General features: G+C 46.4%; 1 protein-coding gene across 1 annotated transcript in view; it reads right to left on the bottom strand.

Moving 5' to 3' along the window:
- Positions 1–1,041: 1,041 nt before the first annotated feature.
- Positions 1,042–21,644, bottom strand: part of LOC102413820 (NUT family member 2G) — a 35,100-nt gene continuing 14,497 nt past the window's right edge. Inside the window, 7 exon segments of the mRNA XM_045164722.1 lie at positions 1,042–1,788; positions 2,280–2,396; positions 2,850–3,145; positions 3,694–3,866; positions 4,918–5,046; positions 6,006–6,656; positions 11,360–11,453. Of these exon segments, the coding sequence (XP_045020657.1) occupies positions 1,042–1,788; positions 2,280–2,396; positions 2,850–3,145; positions 3,694–3,866; positions 4,918–5,046; positions 6,006–6,656; positions 11,360–11,453 (2,207 nt within the window).

Below are 21,644 nucleotides of genomic sequence, written 5' to 3'. Positions count from 1 at the left end.
ACACACATGTCCAGCCATGGGTGGGAAGGGAAGGGACAGTAGTTGTGGGATGTCTTTGCAGAACCCTGGGCCCCTAAGGTCAGTCCCCATAGCCACAGCAAGATGGGTCCCCTCCCTCCCCTGAACAAGACACTCCTGCACAAAATTCCCATAAATTCCAGAAAGGGGCCCAGCTGTCATTTTCCTTATACACAGCTTTAATGGGCACCCCATGAATTTCCTCTCACCCGTTTCCCCTGTTTCATCCTCACTGGGACTAAGAGGTAGCTGCCTCCACCACTCTCCACACTGCAGTAATCCCTCCGAGACTAGAGGGTGCTCACCCTCCAGCCAGGCAGAGAGGCAGACAATCCAGACCCTATGACCGAGATTCTTCCTCTCTGGTCAGGCCACCACACAGGAAACCCTGGATGAGCAGAGGATCAGCCCAGCCCCTTCATCTGGCTGCTTCAGGAAGCAGAGCGAAGCTCCGTAAAGACAAAAGCTGTCACCAGGCTCCATCCTGGAAACTGCTTAGTGTCCAGAGGGCTGAGGGCAGGACAGCAGCTCTCCATCCCTAGATTGTCCAGGGATGCAGATGATGGTACAGATGTCCCCAAGGTCTCAAGCCAAGCTGGCTTTAGAGAAGGGGATGACGAGGAGGTTCCTGTGGAGGATGAGAGCTGAGAGCTCTCAGGAGACGCCTGAGGAGTCCTTGTCTGTGTGGAGGCAAGACTTGGCCACCTGGAGGCCCACAGCACCTGTGACCTCCCTGGTCCTTCCTTCCTGTCAGGACCCCTCTCTGTGGAGCAGAGCAGACACGAATAAGAAGACGGTTACCCAAGAGCATTTCCCAACAAAACTATGTTTATTCACATTTTACATACATTTCTCCAAAGATCCTGCTGCCACCCATGCCCACCCAGATCCACCTCCCCCACCTCTTGAAGCTCCCACAAGCCCAATCCCCTCCCTGCCCTGGAGTCCCTTCCTCCAACAGCAGCCAGGATCACCCACGAGCTGAGGAGCCCTAGGCTCCCCTTGGGGCTGGCCCACTGTTCCCTACTGGCTGCAGAGCCGATTCCTCTTCCTTCCTGTGACAAATGGGTCACACTTTCTCTTTCTTAGCTGTGAGGGGCGAACCAGTCCCAGAGCCAGGGCTGGGCTCTCAGAGACCTCGAGCCCAGCCCCCAGGCCAGGCAGCATCTCAACAGCAGCTGAGCCTCCACACAGAGCCTGCTTCCTAGACTTGGCAGCAGCCAGAGGAGCTGGGCTGAGGCCTATTCTCTGAGAGGAGGGGGCCTGGCCTGAGGCAGGGACAGGACTCTGGGACAGCCTCCAGGGCAGCAGGCTGTGCTGCGAGGCCAAGAGAAAGGCCAAGCTGGGGAGCTCCTCCTCATCCTCGCTGGACCCGTCCCTGGGCCCTCGGGCCCCCAGAATTGGAAAGGCCTTTCTGAGAACTGAGGTATCCCTGGGTCCTGGCTGAGGGCCAGTGCACCTCTGACCCTGGGGAGGGGAGGGTTGTCCTGGCTGGAATGGAGGCAACTCCTGCTGTCCCGGAGAGGGAACAAGGTCTTTGGCCCTGGATAGGCCAGTGTTTGCTTGGCTGAACCTGTGAACAGCCTCGAAATCAACCTCTGGTGGGCAGGCTTCATGTCTGACCCCTAGCTGGGGGCCTTGATCATATCTCTGGGCATCTTTGCTGGCGTCAGACTCAGAAGGACTTGAGTCCACTTCGGGTACACTTTGACTGCTGGGTGTCCGCACTCCCTTGTCTTCCTTCAAGGCCAGGAGTCGTTTCTGCACCAGCTGGTAGGAGAGAAGAGGGCAGTGACTGCTCTGCACACCCACATGTGAGAGGAGGAGCCGTGGGCAGTGGGACATGGCCCTGGGTGGGGTGGAGAGGAGGGGCGACCCTGAGACTCAAATCCAAATGTAGACACTGTGGTGTTCCTGCTGGCCTCCTGCACCTTGTTCCCAGCTTTGTGTCCTTTCCTCCCCCATCACCCGCCCCAGCTCCCTATCCTCTCCCTCCTATCACCCAGCACTGCACCTACCCCAGAGCAGGCTCTCCTCCAGGCCAGATGTCCCAGGCAGGGGAGGGATGGACAGAGCCATGGAAGCCTCCTGCTCTGGGGTTCTATGTCTCCCTTGCTCACCAGGGTCCCCCATGCCCTGGTTTACCTGGGAGACCCTTGTCTCCCCTGTTCTACCTGGGGTCCCTCCCTCCCCTGGCTCCCCTGGGTCACATGGGGTCCCCACCCACAGGCTCCATAAGTATCCCTCCCTCTCCTGCTCACCTCCTCAGGGGTGAGGCCTTCCTCCTGTTCCAGCTCCTCAGCTAGTGCCAAGGGATCCAGTTGTGGTTCTGGGGAAAGCAAGTCTGCCAGGAATCGAGGGTGAATGATTGCCTCTACCTGGAACAGAAGGAAAAGGCTGTGAGCATTCTTGGCCAGGAATGGCCTGGGAGCCAAGAAGACCTAGAGGAAAGTGAAAAGTAGAGACCCACTCCTGTTCTCTAGTGGGGGTGGGGTGGATGCTCAAGAGTGAGGGGTGGGGGATATATGTATACATATGGATGATTCACGTGCTGTACAGCAGAAGCTGACAGAACATTGTGAAGCAATTATACTCCAATAAAAAAGCACATATATACATACTTATACAGACATATGAAGGCATACACACAGACAGACACAGACATGGACACTCATACATGTGCATACACACACTCCACACACATATGGACACACACACAAAGCACATGAACAGAGCTTCAGTCCCATTGGCCTGGGCAGAACCCAGATCTTGGGTGCTGAGAGCTCCATGCCTTGGAATCTTGTCGACCCCAGGCTCCATGCCCAGCCCACCTTGGTGACGAACTCTTCCTGGGAACACAGCTTGTCAATGTAGCTCAGGAGATCCGGGTCTGCATAGGTCCCGTCCTCTTCCTGCTTCAGCTCATCCTCATCCTTTCCACATTCTGCCTCTGACTTGCCCGTGGCTGAGTGGATGGGCCCCACCAGCACCTCCATGATGTTCACATACTCTCTCACAGCCTCAGGGGGAATCTCCTCGGGGGCCTTGGTCCCCGGGTGCCGCTGGGCTCTGTGTGGCTGCGAGCGGGTGGGATGGGCCCGGGGCCCGGCCTTCCGGGGAGCACTGGCTGAGGCAGAGCAGGAAAGAGGGAAGGAAGGTGAGGGGCTTCTGCGTCCACCTCCTGACCACTGAGCACGCGCTGGAGTGGGCAGTATTTGGGGGTCAGTGACTTAGGGGTGGGCAGGGTTAGCACCACCTGAAGCCTCATGCACAGTGGGAGGGGGAGGGGGCCATCTAAGAGAGTCCTGTGAGGAATGTGGAACCTTGATTCTTCAGGGTATCCCTAACAAGCCCACTTCGTGTGGGGTCTTTTGACAGGGAGGTGAAAGAGGAGTTATTAAACTGATGGAGATAATACCCTGTAGTGACAAAGGAAATGGCAACCCACTCCAGGGTTCTTGCCTGGAGAATCCCAGGGACGGGGGAGCCTGGTGGGCTGCCGTCTATGGGGTCGCACAGAGTCAGACACGACTGAAGCGACTCAGCAGCAGCAGCAGCAGTGACAAAGGACAACTGAGACCCTGTCTTACTGGCTGTTCTGGTTGAAAGACTAATGACCCTCTTGAAGGAAAAGGATCCAAATGGGGCCAGCGGTCATCCCTTGGCCCACGTTACCTTTGCTTTGAACTCCAGTGGGAACATGGGTGCCTGGCTGAGGGCACATTGTCGGGGCTGAGGACCCCTGAGGATCTAGCTTCGGTGGGACTGGAGGAGGCAGGCCTTGCACCCCCTGCATCCACTGTAACTTCTGAATCTGCATCACCTCCTCTGCCTCAAATTCCATGAACCTGGGAGTGATGGAGGCATACGGCACACTGAGAAAAAGGCCTGGGCTTTGGAGCCGGGAACAAAGGCAACACAGAATGAGGGGCTGGGAGAGGGTGTGTCTTGGGGTGGACAGGGCCCTGGGAGGTACTATTCCCAGCAGAGGGCTCTCCTGGAACAGACTCAACATCTGGGACTCTTCCTGCCCCACCAGCACTTGGAGGGCACTCAAGAGCATAGACCGAGGCTGCCTAATTGAACCAGGCCCTCAGGACAGAGGCAGACCCCACAGGGGACTCTCCTCATGCCCCCATTCCCATCCAGAACTATATGAAGGGCTGATGGCCAGAGGCTGAATCAGGCACATGTCCCCAAAGCAGTCCTTGCTGAATCCAGGACCCTGGACAGGGGCTGAGAGTCCTGGAACATAAGCCTGGAGACAGGGCCCAGGAAAGGTTGGAGGATTTGGCTGCTAAGCTTAGAGGAGAGGCTTTCCTTTCCTCTGAGAGATGTTTGTTTGGTTCTATTTTTTAAACTAAAAAGATTGCCGTGGAGAAAATACTGGAATGGCCAGAGACGTTTGGGCTGATGACATGCTGGCTTCCCCAGCCTCTTCAGGGAGATCAGGGTACCCACTCCAGCCACTTTTCACGAGAAGAGGGGGTCCCAAATTCTATGTCAGTGGCTGCCAGCCACCCACCACTAAGGAAGCAGCAGGCTGGTGGGTGGAGAGCATGCCCCTGCACAGCCCCTATGGCTGGGGTTGGACCCTTCCTGGGCTCAAAGCTTTACCCAAACCCATCCTGAGACCTTCATGTCAAGCCAAAGGTAGGTCACCATCAGGGGAGATCAGAGGTGCTGCTGGAGGAAGTACTGAAGTCCCACGCTCTCAAGATGAGAGAGGGGTTCTGGAACGGAGTAGGGCATCTGGGCTGTGGGGGCCCTGTGCTGAGTGACAGCCCTCCTCTATCCTGCTTGATGAGCATGCCCACAGCCAGACCCTGACCTGGGGTCTAACCCTCACCCACCCCTCTTACCCACCACACAGCTCTAGGGCCCAGGATGCTGACTCACTTTCTGGCCATCTCATAGTAGATCATCCGGTCAAAGTTGCTTCTGTGCTGCCATTCCTGCACAGCCCGCCACAGTCCCTCCTCCAGCGTCATGGTGGGCTTCAGGCGAGCCAGGGACCGAAGCACTGGGCTGTAAGCCATCAGGGTCTGTTTCAGAGTCCAGCCCAGTCTCCACTCATCTGATTCCACCCAGCAACTTGGACCACATAACCCAAGATAGCATGACTGAGCATCAGGAAGGTGAGAGACAGGCCTGAGAGAGCAAGGACAAGCCTTCCTGCTGCTGCCATCACCGCCTCACTCTCACTGGAGGATGACCATCCATTCCCAGGCTAAGGCTGGGACAGGGAGCCTTGTGAGGGCTCCTTCCTTTGCAAGATTGCCTTTTCACTATAAAAATCCCTATCATCAGTGAGGCATGGCATGTGCCAGGCAGTCTGCTAACACTTCATAGATTAGCCTAAAGAGTCTTCTGCACTGTTCTCTGAGTTAAGTGCAATTGTCCCCCCCCCCCTTTTTTTTTTACAAGGGAACTGAGGTTTAGGAGGGAAATGCCTGCCAGGCTCCCAGCTCTAGGAGGAGAGAGCACATGCCCTGTGAGCTCTACCACCACCCAGTTCTAAGAATTCTCCAGAACAAGGAGGTTCTTGTTCTTGAGGCATGCATAGAGCTCTATCCTGGACCTTGCACTCCCTCTCCTTTCTGAAGGGACATCCCCTGACCATGGACACTCAAGTCCTGTGTGAAAGGATATGGCACCACAAAGGAGTGCAGCATCCCATCTGTGCCTCCTCACCTCACACCAAAACCCTCTCTGGCTACAAGTCTTCATCAACATCACCATGAGCATCATGGAAAGTCAAGTTGGCTGTACTCACAAGGCAGTGATATAACTGAGATAAGGTACTGAAAGGATGTCAGGAACTTGCATGGTGATGTGTAGGACCAAAATGTGCCTTCTCACAGCAGGGACATCACCCTCAGACTTTCTTCCTGGTATCCCTACAAACCTAATCTGAGCATCCACCCCCCAGTTCGTTTTTATCTAAAAGCTCTGATAACCTCATGACCCCCTGGCTGTTCACTCACATGAGAAAGCAGGAAAGAGCTTCAGCATCAGGACTCTGGGGAAGGTGTCTCCGGGCCAGAGACTTGAAGCGCTGCCAACATCGGAAGTTCTCATACACGCTCTTGGGGTTACAGGAGTCCTGCGAGGCCTTGGACTGGTTGGTGGCCAGGCTGCCCTCCCTGGAAGTGCCATGTGACTGTGGCCCCAAGTTCACTTGGGGAATGATGGGGGCCAGCTGGGCAGCTGGTAGTGGAGCTTGAGGTAGAAAGCCTGGGGTCCAGCTTCCCTTGCCAGACTGAGCTACTCCAACAGCTGGGGCAGTCACAATGGTCTCCATCGCAGGGGTTGTTAAGAATAGGGGGACAGGACATGAAGTACTCCTGCTGAGGGGCCCTGGAGTGCTCCAGTTGAGGGGAGCCTGAGTAAGGACAAAGGTCTGAGTCTGCGGGTGCTCCACTGGCCTTCCTTTTGACCTGACTTGGACAATGATGTTGCAAGCCCCAGGGGCACTGGGGCCATGGCCAGCATTGGGCACCAAAGGTGTCCTTGGAAAAGCTGGCAGCAGCTGAGTGCCACCAGGAGGGAATGATGGGGTCATGGAAGGTGGCAGGTGTTGCTCCCAGGGTGGCCAGTTTTGGGGGCCAGGAATGGGTGGAGGAAAGGGCATTGTCCTGAAAGGAGGCAAGGAGGCACCAGGGGTCACGGCTACATCTGTTCCCAGCTCTGGAGATGCTGTTGAGACAAAGGAAAGATTTGAATGGAGGAGGAGAATGGGCAACAGATGAAAGGTTGTTGCTGAACCACAAAAAGATGCTGGGATTCTTGGCCTCCGGAGGAGAATAATTCAATCCGGGGCCAGAGATGAGGCTTGATTGCTCAGAGATTTTGTGTAATAAAGTTTTTTTAAAGTATAAAGGAGATAGAGAAAGCTTCTGACATAGGCATCAGAAGGGGGCAGAAAGAGTACCCCCTTGCTAGTGTTAGCAGTGGAGTTATATACTCACTAATGAATCAAAAGAATGTCTGGAGGCTGTAAAGACCTACTCTCATAATTTACATTTTAAGATAACAGGATTAGCCAGAAGGTTTAATCCAGAGACTGTCCTCAGGCAGGATACATTCAGTTCAGTTCAGTTCAGTTGCTCAGTTGTGTCCGACTCTTTGCAACCCCATGATTTGCAGCACACCAGGCCTCCCTGTCCATCACCAACTCCCAGAGTTCACCCAAACTCATGTGCATCAAGTCGGTGATGCCATCCAGCCATCTCATCCTCTGTCGTCCCCTTCTCCTCCTGCCCTCAATCTTTCTCAGCATCAGAGTCTTTTCCAATGAGTCAACTCTGCATGAGGTGGCCAAAGTATTGGAGTTTCAGCTTTAGCATCAGTCCTTCCAATGAACACCCAGGACTGATCTTTAGAATGGACTGGTTGGATCTCCTTGCAGTCCAAGGGACTCTCAAGAGTCTTCTCCAACACCACAGTTCAAAAGCATCAATTCTTCAGCACTCAGCTTTCTTCATAGTCCAACTCTCACATCCATACATGACCACTGGAAAAACCATAGCCTTGACTAGATGGAACTTTGTTGGCAAGGTAATGTCTCTGCTTTTGAATATGCTATCTAGGTTGGTCATAACTTTCCTTCCAAGGAGTAAGCATCTTTTAATTTCATGGCTGCAATCACCATCTGCAGTGATTTTGGAGCCCAAAAAAATAAAGTCTGACACTGTTTTCACTGTTTCCCCATCTATTTGCCATGAAGTGATGGGACCAGATGCCATGATCTTCGTTTTCTGAATGTTGAGCTTTAAGCCAACTTTTTCACTCTCCTCTTTCACTTTCATCAAGAGGCTCTTTAGTTCCTCTTCACTTTCTGCCATAAGGGTGGTGTCATCTGCATATCTGAGGTTATTGATATTTTTCCCAGCAGTCTTGATTCCAGCTTGTGCTTCATCCAGCCCAGCATTTCGCATGATGTACTCTGCATATAAGCAAGGTGTCAATATACAGCCTTGACGTACTCCTTTTCCTATTTGGAACCAGTCTGTTGTTCCATGTCCAGTTATAACTGTTGCTTCCTGACCTGCATATAGGTTTCTCAAGAGGCAGGTCAGGTGGTCTGGTATTCCCATCTCTTTCAGAATTTTCCACAGTTGATTGTGATCCACACAGTCAAAGGCTTTGGCATAGTCAATAAAGGAGAAATAGATGTTTTTCTGTAACTATTTGATTTAGGTCATACCTGAATGGTCTAGTGGTTTTCCCCACTTTCTTCAATTTAAGTCTGAATTTTCCAATAAGGAGTTCATGATCTGAGCCACAGTCAGGTCCCAGTCTTGTTTTTGCTGACTGTATAGAGCTTCTCCATCTTTGGCTGCAAAGAATATAATCAATCTGATTTCGGTGTTGACCATCTGGTGATATCCATGTGTAGAGTCTTCTCTTGTGTTGTTGGAAGAGGGTGTTTGCTATGACCAGTGCATTCTCTTGGCAAAACTCTATTAGCCTTTGCCCTGCTTCATTCTGTATTCCAAGGCCAAATTTGCCTGTTACCCCAGGTGTTTCTTGACTTCCTACTTTTGCATTCCCGTCCCCTATAATGAAAAGGACATCTTTTTTGGGTGTTAGTTCTAAAAGGTCTTGTAGGTCTTCATACAACCGTTCAACTTCAGCTTCTTCAGCATTACTGGTTGGGGCATAGACTTGGATTACTGTGATATTGAATGGTTTGCCTTGGAAATGAACAGAGATCATTCTGTCGTTTTTGAGATTGCATCCAAGTACTGCATTTTGGACTCTTTTGTTGACCATGATAGCTACTCCATTTCTTCTAAGGGATTCCTGCCTGCAGTAGTAGATATAATGGTCATCTGAGTTAAATTCACCCATTCCAGTCCATTTTAGTTCGCTGATGCCTAGAATGTCAATGTTTACTCTTGCCATCTCCTGTTTGACTACTTCCAATTTGCCTTGAATCATGGACCTAACATTCCAGGTTCCTATGCAATATTGCTCTTTACAGCATCAGATCTTGCTTCTATCACCCACCAGTCACTTCCACAACTGGGTATTATTTTTGCTTTGGCTCCATCCTTTCATTCTTTCTGGAGTTATTTCTCCACTGATCTCCAGTAGTATATTGGGCACCTATCAACCTGGGGAGTTCCTCTTTCAGTATCCTATCATTTTGCCTTTTCATACTGTTCATGGGGTTCTTAAGGCAAGAATACTGAAGTGGTTTGCCATTCCCTTCTCCAGTGGACCACATTCTGTCAGGATACATTATTGTTATATAATTCTTATAAAGACCTCACCAGATCTACTCCCATAATTTACATGTTAAGAGATTGTCCTCAGGCAGGATACATTATTGTTATATAATCCTAAGGAATGTAGAGGGAAAAAATTTTTTTGTCCTTTCTTCCTCCTTGAGAATTTCAGACCCCTCTGTCCTTGGAGACCCCTAGACTTCTTATCAACCTGCCTAGGAAATGACTCTCTCACTGGGACTGAGGCTCTCTGGAGAGAATCAGAGTGTAAATCTCCACAGATGAGGACATCTGGACAGTGTGTGCAGCATGGACATGTCTTCTAATGATTTTCACGATCTGACCTCTGATGAGAATTATTCCACTGGTGACCTCACTCCTAGCCACCAAGGTCCCTGAGCCGTCTGTCAAGAAGAAATCTCTTCAGCAAGTGCTGGCTCAGAGAGCCTCCCTCAGGCACTCCCTGGGACCCAAACCTCACAGGCTGTCTCCCAGATCCGGAACTGGGTGGACATCTGCTCTGTGAGAAATGCCCCTCAGCAGGTGCACTAGAAGGTGAGGACCTTCTCCAGGGTAAGTTCTAGGCACCCAAAGACCCTTTGTGGACAGGCAGTGTTTAAAATATTAGGGCCCCACCTTCACCTCAGTCTTCCTTTTCCTGGTGCTCAGTATAAATCCTCTCACTCTTTTCAAGCCTCACAAAACAAAAATAATGGAAAATATCACTCAAATGGAATTCTGATACAAACCCATAACACACTGGCTCAGCATGCACATCAGAATCACCACAGCAGACAGTTAATATGAGCCAGGTTATACAACCCCCTTCCCAGTGCCCAGAGCCATGTCATCACTCTAGGAATTCTCTTTGCAGGAACTGTGGGGAGTCTGAGAAGTGGGCATCTGTCCCTTAAATTCTGTCATTTCACAGCCAGTGAATGGCTGCAGAGGATTAGACAAGGACCAGGGAATGGTCATGTTACATTGGTTGTGGGAGTATAGACTGCCTGGGGTCCTTCCCCTTTGAGTTCCCAATAACAGAGTGAAGACAAACTGAGAAACAGGCATGATCCAGGTGTCATTGTGATAAAGTTGTCTGGAACACATCCCTGTTCAGGAGAACACGTTACATGCCACGTGCACCTAATTAATCAGAACAGGTGTCATAGGACTTTTACTCATAACAGAGAAGATTGTCTGCCTGCTTCTGGGCTACACTCCTTACCCCCTTTAAAGAGGAAATCAGCTTTCACTGACATTCCATCAGAACTAACCACCCTCCACATCTGTTCCCTGTCCACAAAGGAGTGACGTGAAAAATGTAGAAACTCTTCTTCTCAAGATATGCCAAAGGTCCACTATGAGATATTGGACAAGATGAAGTAGGTCTAAAGAGCTGCTTTTCCACCAAAGGAAGAACAGTTTAGGACATCTTGGGAAACTGAGGCCTGTCTTGGTTGAAGTTACATGGATGCCCATCCCTGTCAAAGCCAAGGCAACTGTTACCTGAACTGAGACGTCAGCTGTGAGCTGGAAGGAGTGGAGACGGTCTGGACTGCAGCAGTTAGAGTAACTTCCTGCCTAGCTCTCAGAGGAAATTTCACTTCAGGTGTGACCACACACAGTCCCACTGAATAGTTTTCTAATAAGACTATCTCTCCCCATGGCCTAATTAGATACAGTATGCCCCAGTCCAAACCCCTCAGAAAGACATGGGGTGGGACAAGCTTCGGGTACCTAAGAAACACAATATGGGGCTAGGTCCTCCTCATGACCCTTCCTGTGTCACCACCAGGAGATCACCCACACTTCCTACACACACGTTTCAAAGTGGCTTATCTTCCTTCTAGAAATAATCAAGCCTGCCTGCTGCCATCCTTTCTCCATAACCAGGGCAATTTCCCTTGAGCCACTTCCAATGAACCCTCCTCCCCAGTGCAGCCTCAGGTTTCTTCAGGCTCTTCAGTCTCCCCAGATGTCCTTATGGGTCCAGTGCTCTCTCCTTCCTCAACTTCAGTTCAACCGTGTGCCCACAGTGAAATGTCACATGTGGACTCAAAGGTCTGAGAAATGGCAGGGAACACAACCCCAGCCTACAGGCTTACCTCCTTCTGAAGCCATTTCCATAGGCTTGGACATCGACCACTGCTGCCTGGTAGCCTCAATGAGAAAAGTCAAGACCAAGACCCAAAGAGTGACCTGCTCCAGCAGATGCTCAGCATCCAAGTAAAGGAGGGAAATGTTTGAATTCAAACAGTAGAATGTGGAACTGAAACATTCTGCAGCGGGGGAGGGGCAGAAGGCAGGTGGACCTGGGTGGGGTGAGCAGACATTCCATGAACAGCTCTGGCAGGAAGGCGAGAACCAGAAGTTTGTTCCACATTACATAGCAGTGACACAATTGGTGTCTGCCTCTTTAGGCAATTTATCAATTGTTTCTCAGTTTCACAGCACCAAAGTTGGACTTGATCTTCCACCTATTTCACTTCTTTTTCCATCAACCTAGTTTTGTGTCCCTCAACTCACTCTGCTTCCTAACTGGATCTTGACTTACTTCAACAGAGACTAGACTTTCGGAACAAGTTCAGAAGAACTTTTAGTCTTATAAACCCTTGGGTATTAATGGCTACATGGAACTGAGGGTTTGAAATTAGGATTGTCTCAGCAGATGCAGGGTGTTTGGTTGCTGTATGTACATCACTCCTAATGAAGCAGTCCTTGTGCCCCAACCAATATTCAGCAGGACTTTTCCTTACTAACAATCCCTTTTGCTGGAAAACGCCCATCTATCAAAAATCCATCATGCAGCCCACACGTCTAAGACCAGAATTCACTGTTTCTCATAGCATTACATTTTTGTTAAATATTTAGTTTTTTATCTTTTAAATGATTTTAGTATAATACTTTAAACAAGTAATATCTTCTAATGGTTCAAAATCAAATTGTGAGAAATGGAATATGCAGTGACATAGTTCCACCTCTTTCCTCATTTCAATTCAATCTTCTTTCCCAGAGAAAACCAGAGTTATCTGTTTCATTAAAATCTTTCCAGAGATATGTTTTGCAACTAAAAATGAATGTAATTGATATTCATTTTTAAAAATGTCTCCAGTTTTTTTTTTCTGGTTGAAAATTCATATATGTTCCAATATATCCAAGTATATTTTCAATGATTGTTTTTGTATTTTGTATTACAGCTCTTCTGTTTCTGGACTTAATTCCTAGAACAAGAATTTCTACAGTCTTTTAAATTTCAAATTACCTGAAAAGGTAGGATGGCCAGATCAAGCAAATAAAAATAACAAATGCCTAAATGAATTTGATTTTTTGAATTTCGCATAAACAATGGATTAGTTTTTAGTCTAGCTGTGCCCTATGCAATATTTTTGACATAGCTTTATGCAAATTAATTTCCTCATTATCTGATACTTGCATTTAACTGAAAACCTGTATTTTATCTGGCAGTACTACCAAAAAAGTATAACATAGTAAGCTATTATTCATCATTCTTATGAGAAAGAGGGGCTTCCCTTGTGACTCAGACAGTAAACAATCTGCCTGCAATGCAGGAGACTCAGTTTTGATCCCTGGGTTGGGACAATCCCCTGGAGAAGGAAATGGCAATCCACTCCAGTATTCTTGCCCAGAGAATTCCTGGACAGAGGAGCCTGGAGGGCACAGTCCATGGGGCTGCAAAGAGTCGGACACGACTGAGTGACTACAGTTTACACTATGAGAAAGAGAACTGGGAATAAAGAGACTGACGTGTACATCTTGGGTCCAACACAAAACACAATTGCAAACACACAAAATCTGCAGACTCTGGATGAAATGGATTTTGAAGAGCCATCATATGGCATTGAAAGTTTAGGCTTAGTAGGCCTAAGGACAGAAATAAGGAATGAGAAGATAAAAAAATCTTCTCTTTCCTTGTGTTTAAAGGACTAAATATCCCAGAGCACTGGTTTTTCTAGATGTTAAAAATCTATTACCCATGAAATGGATGTGTACCTTGAGAAAAATGCCAAAAGTTTATCTAGCAATGTCCAAGCCCCATTCACATAAATCCACTTCCATCTAAATCCTAGCCTGCAAATCCTGCTTATAAGCTTGTGAATTTCCTGTCTGCATTACATACCCTTGCTCTTTAGAACCTAAGCTCATCATTGCATATGGACCCACCTGCATGAAATAAAGGGAGCATCTCTTTTTTTTTTAATAATTTGCCTGATTCTCATTTTCATATTGAGAATCAATGTCAGTTTATCACTATCAAAATGATATGAAAGAATATTTGCCTTTTGTGTTGTGAGAAGAAAGGAATTTAGGAATCTTGTCAAGGGATATGAAGGGTGAAAACTTCAGAGGACTACAACCAGATCTCTTGGGAGACAAGAGTCACTCCCTGCTATAGCAGGAATTGTGGGGTGTTGGGAAAAGAAAGAGGTTTAGAAGGACAGTTCCATACGGTGAAAAAGACTTCTGTTGGTGCTTATGAAGTTCCTTGCACCTTGCAAGGAAAAATGGACTCAAAAGAAGGTGAGAAGATGAGGTGAGAGTATTTAAAGTAATATCATGGTGAGCTTTATATCAATAAACTCCTGTTGGGGACTGAAAAAATAACTTGGAAATATGGCTCAGCTCTTGGACTTCTATCATGAAGGAAAACTTAAATGATATTCAACCAATGCTAGACTTGATGCTAGAGGGATGGTGAGGCAGAATACAAGAAAGGAAAGCTTTCTTGTTTCTTCCTCCCCTTGTTCAGTCCTTCAACCAATTACAAGATTCTCATTCATAACTCTGATAAAGTATTTGAATGAGGCCTCTCAGGGCCACTGATACAAAAATTGCATTATGTAAAAGTTATCAATTCTGCAATCATTTTTGTACTGCTTCAAAATACTACACCCCAGAGACAGATATAATCAAATCAGCCCAAATATGATTTGGGAAGACCAGACAAGGAAGGAATATCTAAAATTCCTTTAGATCATGATCTCTGACTATTCCTGCAGAGACACTGGGGGCAGGCATTGATTACAGAGAAAAAGTATCTCTGGACACGGATCACAAGCTCAGAAGACAGTTCATCTTCCACATCACTATGGAACATTAAAGACAGAAAGAGATACAATGTTTATGTCTTGTGGAGTTTTCAAGTCTGTGCACTTGCAAGCTCTTAGTACTGTTAAATATGAGGGATCTTCAGAAGCTTTCTGTTGAGTGAAAAAATGCGCTAATCTTGCAGTTGACCAGAAAGAGGATTTGCTGATTGAGGTTTCTTTGGCAAGCATTACACAGTCAGGTTGATAAGTTGATTCTGCTACTATTTATTTTTTTATTGCCAACTGAAATTTTGCAATATATTACCAAAAAAGGGGAGAGTAACATTGTTCCCATAGTATTGAATACCTGTTGTGTTTAAATTGAACCAGATTGTCGTCTTACTCAGGGTTACAACAAAAACTTTACAAAGGAAACGCTCAATATTTACTGAAAAAAACTCCATGTATTAAATACACTACAAAAAAATATTCTAGTAGAGTATATGCATTTGGAAGAACTCTAGGAATGGAATCAGGAGAAAGCATCTTAAGAGTGTTCCCAGGTCTGAAACTCTTTGCTAGAATTGTTCTTTAACAGAAACGTCCACCTTGCTAGGAAAAAGACCTACTGGTTTTGACAGGCATAAACAAGAAGCAAGGAACTGCAGTCTGAAGGTCATGAAAGCACTTGCTCCAATTTGAGGATATTGTGATAAGGATGGAGCTCTCCAAAACTCTTTGCATCTAAGCGCAAGGACTTCACGTGTGCAATTTAAAAATCACAAGTGCTCATCTCACGAGAGCTAGTTTTAAGAGAGCACCACGAAGTTTCCAGCAAAGAGACATAGCCAGAGAAGCTCCTCAGGATACCCCGACCCTCCATTTCTCTCCTCTCCAGCAGGGACTTAAAAGGACAGTTTCCCACAAGTCCTGACGCACAGGACTCTAGGGGCTCTAGAGCACTGGGAAGTGCGGTAGTCTAATGGCTCTTTCAAGGGTCTGTTGAGGCTGTCTGCTCAGGAAAACACGCGCGAGCTTGGAGGGCGGGGCCCCAACGGCTGCCTCAGCAGAGGGCCGAACCTCTTAAGGCCGCCTCCAGAGTCAACATGGAGGTAAGGGATGGAGGGACCCTTCAACCTGCGGGTGTCACTCTCTGACTGCTGTTCACCCTGTCGGGTATTTGTGCCTTTGTCTGTAGGGGAGTGAAGAAGGAAATGGCAACCCACTCCAGTGTTCTTGCCTGGAGAATCCCAGGGACGGCGGAACCTGGTGGGCTGCCGTCTCTGGGGTCACACAGAGTCGGACACGACTGAAGTGACTTAGCAGTAGCAGCTGTAGGGGAGACTCCTCACGATGTGGATTCATGCCCCTATAGAGCTTACTTAGTTCCCTTTGCTGTGTTTACACTAGGGTTATTGGCCATGGAGGAGCCGGCTGCAAGAACGGTTCGGTGACTGTGGGAGTAAGTTGTGCGATAAATAGTGTGTGAGAGCCCCGTTAAACAGGGGCCATTCTGTCCACGTGTTCTGAAGAGTACGAAAGCTAGACGGAAGTTCTTCCGATTTGAAAGCCCTCATCAGGTTCCCAAGAACTAGCACAGGTTATAGGAAAATGAATGGAAAGTGAGTGAAGCCATAGTTTCACTTGTGTCTTCATTTTTAATGTAAAGACGTCAATCGATTGTTCAATTGATTTGGACACAAATGTTCAAACTGCACTCTTTTGTCCATGATAGAAGAAACTTTGCTGAATGTAGTAATAAATATTGATTCATAGTCTGATGTCAATTCAGTATTGATTTGCAAGCATAGATAGGATTCGTGTGTAATCAGTTGGTTGGTGGGAATCTGATATGTAATCAAATGTGTGGGTTGGTTTTGTTTGTGAATATTTGTGTTTAAGGGGAAGCTATATTTTTGTGAGAATGTGTAAGGTAAATCTTTGAAGGGTATTTGAAGGGTGTTGAGATTTAACGGAGACATACTCAAGGAGTTAGTTGGTGGTTGCTGCTGCTGCTGCTGCCAAGTTGCTTCAGTCATGTCCGACTCTGCGACCCCATGGACTGCAGCCTACCAGGCTCCTCTGTCCATGAGATTTTCCAGGCAAGAGTACTGGAGTTGGGTGCCATCGCCTTCTCTGTAGTTAATGGTTAGGTATTTGTAATTTGGTATTTGGGGAATGTTTTTACATGTGTCTTTTTCACCCATGAATTTGGGAATTTCTGTGTGTCTCATGATGGATTTGCATATGCATAAGGGCAGTGGTAGGAAAAGGACTGATGTGTATTAGTTTGGGTATACTATCTGTTTTGTGTATTTGATGAATGTAGGATGATCATTTGTGTATTCAGGATATCATTTGTGCATTGTGTATGTTGTAGGGCTTATGTGGTTTGTGTGTGTGTATTTTCAGGAGCTGTGTATGTATCTTTTGCTGTGTAGGGGAAGTCTGTGGCTATTTTATGGAACTGATAGATGTAAGTGTGTTGCATTTGTATAATACTGTATTATGGAAAATGGAAGAGTTAATTCTGTGTGAGAGTTTGGGAATGTGGAGCTATTATGCATATACAGGTAGTGTAGGATGTGTATTTGAAACAGAGAGTATATATAGTTATATGTTTGCTTATTTTTAGTGCAGTGGGTAATTGTTCTATTTGGAGCTTGTGGAGAGTTGTATGTAAAGTAAGTTTGTGTGTGTATTCAAGGGGCATAGCCATTTGGAGGAATATCTGCTAGTGCTATGTATTTGTATTTTTCAGTAGGGGCCTCTTAGGCTTATATATTTTGAGAAGTGAGTATATGTGTATCTGATGAGACGGTGAGGTTCCAGGTTTATACACAGGAGTTGGAGAATTGCACTTATGTGTATTAGAAATATGTGACATGGTTATTTGTTAGTATTTGCAGATATATGAGCTGGCTCCTACTAGCTAGGGATCATTTGGTATGTGGAAGTTATTTCATAAATGGTTTCCTGGAGATACTTCTATGCATGTTACTTGTGAATAGTAATTTGTGTGTATGTCATCAAAGGGTGTATGAATTATCAAAGTTTGTTCATGAGGTATGGAGTTGTTAAGAGTATTCTAAGTGCATTTCTTTGGAAACTGCTAGGATACCTTATGATTATACAGTGGAAGTGAGAGAGAGATTTAATGGACTAGATCTGATAGAGTGCCTGATGAACTATGGATGGAGGTTTGTGACATTATACAGGAGACAGGGATCAAGACCATCCCCATGGAAAAGAAATGCAAAAAAAACAAAATGGCTGTCTGAGGAGGCCTTATAAATAGCTGTGAAAAGAAGAGAAGCGAAAAGCAAAGGAGAAAAGATTCCCATTTGAATGCAGAGTTCCAAAGAATAGCAAGGAGAGATAAGAAAACCTTCTTCAGCAATCAATGCAAAGAAATAGAGGAAAACAACAGAATGGGAAAGACTAGAGATCTCTTCAAGAAAATTAGAGATACCAAGGGAACATTTCATGCAAAGATAGGTTTGATAAAGGACAGAAATGGTATGGACCTAACAGAAGCAGAAGATCTTAAGAAGAGGTGGCAAGAATACACAGAAGAACTCTGCAAAAAAGATCTTCACGACCCAGATAATCATGATGGTGTGATCGCTCACCTAGAGCCAGACATCCTGGAGTGTGAAGTCAAGTGGACCTTAGAAAGCATCACTATGAACAAAGCTAGTGGAGGTGATGGGATTCCAGTTGAGCTATTTCAAATCCTGAAAGATGATGCTGTGAAAGTGCTGCATTCAATATGCCAGCACATTTGGAAAACTCAGCAGTGGCCACAGGACTGGAAAAGGTCAGTTTTCATTCTAATCCCAAAGAAAGACAATGCCAAAGAATGCTCAAATTACCGCACAATTGCACTCATCTCACATGCTATTAAAGTAATGCTCAAAATTCTCTAAGCCAGGCTTCAGCAGTACATGAACTGTGAACTTCTAGATGTTCAAGCTGGATTTAGAAAAGGCGGAGGAACCAGAGATCAAATTGCCAACATCCGCTGGATCATGGAAAAAGCAAGAGAGTTCCAGAAAAACATCTATTTCTGCTTTATTGACTATGCCAAAGCCTTTGACTATGTAGATCACCATAAACTGTGGAACATTCTGAAAGAGATGGGAATACCAGACCACCTGGCCTGCCTCTTGAGAAACCTATATGCAGATCAGGAAGCCACAGTTAGAACTGGACATGGAACAACAGACTGGTTTCAAATAGGAAAAGGAGTCCGTAAAGGCTATATATTGTCACCCCGCTTATTTAACTTCTATGCAGAGTACATCATGAGAAATGCTGGGCTGGAAGAAGCACAAGCTGGAATCAAGATTGCTGGGAGAAATATCAATCACCTCAGATATGCAGATGACACTACCTTTATGGCAGAAAGTGAAGAGGAACTAAAAAGCCTCTTGATGAAGGTGAAAGAGGAGAGTGAAAAAGTTGGCTTAAAGCTCAACATTCATAAAACGAAGATCATGGCATCTGGTCCCATCACTTCATGGCAAATAGATGGGGAAACAGTGGAAACAGTGTCAGACTTATTTTGAAGGGCTCCAAAATCACTGCAGATGGTGATTGCAGCCATGAAATTAAAAGATGCTTACTCCTTGGAAGGAAAGTTATGACCAAACTAGATAGCATATTGAAAAGCAGAGACATTACTTTGCCAACAAAGGTCTGTCTCGTCAAGGCTATAGTTTTCCCAGTGGTCATGTATGGATGTGAGAGTTGGACTGTGAAGAAAGCTGAATGCTGAAGAATTGATGCTTTTGAACTGTGGTGTTGGAGAAGACTCTTGAGAGTCCCTTGGACTGCAAGGAGATCCAACCAGTCCATCCTAAAGGAGATCAGTCCTGAATATTCATTGGAAGGACTGATGCTGAAGCTGAAACTCCAATACTTTGGCCACCTCATGCAAACAGTTGACTCATTGGAAAAGACCCTGATGCTGGGAGGGATTGGTGGGCAGGAGGAGAAGGGGACGACAGAGAATAAGATGACTGGATGGCATCACTGATTCTATGGATGTGAGTTTGAGTGAACTCTGGGAGTTGGTGATGGACAGGGAGGCCTGACGTGCTGCGATTCATGGGATCGCAAAGTCTCGGACACAACTGAACTGAACTGAACTGAGGGCATTTATACATGTGTTTGGTAGTAGATAGTAAGAGGTGGTCTGTGTATATTAGCATGAGGGTAGATATATGTATATAGTGTCCTTTGTTTATATGTTTGGGGAGCAGTGGGGAGGTTGTATCTGGAGAGGTAGTGTTTGAGGGGGATCTCTATGTTCAGAGGTTGGGAATATTTGCACATCTGTGTCCATAGGTGTGTGAGAATTGTATGTGTATATTAGAGAACAGAAATTGTTGGTGTTTTTGTGTTTTGTGTGTGTCTTAGCATTTGGGATGTATACTCATGAGTAGTTTATGGATGTGTGTATTTGTGATTTGTGCGTAAAGGAGGCCTAGCGTCCTCTTTGTGTTTATTTCAAAATGTAACGCCTGAAGAATTTAGCAGTGTTGCTTGTGTGTTCTCAGTACTGGTAAGTGGGACTTATATAAGTATAGTTAACTCTATAACATCATGGATTTGAACCACATGGGTCCATTCCTAGTGGATTTTTTTTTTCAGTAAATACTACAGTGCTACTACATGATCCATGGATACAGAAGCATTGAATGGAGAGTTGGTACCCTAATCCCCAAGTTGTTCAAGGTTCAGCTGTATTCGATAAGTGTAGGTTGTTTGTGGCTGTGTGTATTTGAGTCCCTTGGGCTATGAACTAAGTATTCTGGCAGATATGAGAGTTCAGTAGATGGTGTAGGTTATGTGTATGTTCATAAATCTGGAGTATATGTATTTTAGGGCTATGAATTGCATGTGGGTCTTTTGGGAGTTGCTCATGAAACAGTTGTGTACCTCGTGAGCCTATGTGTATACGTGTACAGTGTGTACATATGAGTGGTATATTGGTTGCACATGTTTGTGTTCAGGCCCATGTTGTGTGTGTATATGTATATAGTTGTAAGAGTGGCATGTGAATATTCAGTGTGAGCAGGTTTTCATCTATAAAAATTTAGGTAGTAAGAGGTGGTCTCTGTGTATATTTTTTCAAGATGAGAGTAGAAATGTACATGTGTGTTCAGAATATATATGTGTATGGACATACATACATACACATATATATGAGTATGTATGTTGTGTCCTCTTGCTTATATATCTGTGGTGGGAGTTGAGGGGCCTACTCTGGGTATAAGTGGATCATGTGCACATACTCATATGAAAAGATTTGGCATGTGTTGAAACTGGTTCATACTAGCTTGGGATAGTCAATGGTGCATATCTCCTCCCAGTTCTGTGTTCAGTGATGTCAACTAGGTAGCTTGAAACTGATCATGCTGGGAATATTTATACCATGTAGACACCATAAATGAAGTCTTTCCTACCTTTCTCAGAGAGGTTTTTATTAAGCATTTATCAGCACACCACTGATGTGTGTGTTTAGATGTATGTATGTATGATGCAAGAATATTTGGGCATCAGTGGGAATGTATGGGACACTTACGTGGTTGTGAGTGGGGCTTCTGGGGTTGTAAGTGTGAATGGATCCTTGTCATTCTGAATCATTGCATCGTTCCTATCAGGTTGGTCAAAGAATTCCCGTAAATGTTGGGGATTCCCAGTAGAAATCATGCAGATGGATAGAGGGGTGTCTGTACTTTAGGCAGTAGACACTCCAACATTTGTATGGTCCTAGCATCTGGGCCCCTAGAAGGGTGGGTGTGGTGGGCAGATGGCCTTGTAGAGGAGAAGCTTCACAGGTGCATTGTTGGTGTGACAGGCAGCAGTCAAAAGTCATAGGGCTTCCTGGATAAGAAGTCAGATAACCAAGTGCTCTCCCAGGAAAACCCCATGAGAGTTGCTTGGACAGCTCCAAGTATTTCTGGCTGTTCTGTGACACAGGTGATGGCAAGCACACCCTCCACACTGGGTCTAGGTGTTGAAAGTCTACAAAGCCATGTATCCCTAAGCCCAACTGCCCCAGGGTGATGGGGACTATTATCAGGCTGGTCAGCTGTATCACTAGGTCTCAACCAACCTAGCTCCATGGAAACCTAAGTTCTCAGGGTAAGGCAGGACATCTAGGGATCAATGAGCTGACAAGGATGGGGGTGGGAAGACTGTCCCTGAGGGACAGTTGAGGACTGAGACCTGCAGAGACTGGGGAGTCCCACTCTGAGAAATATGGCTCTGATATTCCCAAATCCTTTAGTCGTGTTCTCTGGTCTTTTCTGAAGGCTGAGGATGCTTCTAG

The sequence above is a fragment of the Bubalus bubalis genome, chromosome 3 (assembly GCF_019923935.1).
Source record: "Bubalus bubalis isolate 160015118507 breed Murrah chromosome 3, NDDB_SH_1, whole genome shotgun sequence".
NCBI lineage: Eukaryota > Metazoa > Chordata > Mammalia > Artiodactyla > Bovidae > Bubalus > Bubalus bubalis.
This window is presented reverse-complemented; position numbering and strand designations above follow the sequence as displayed.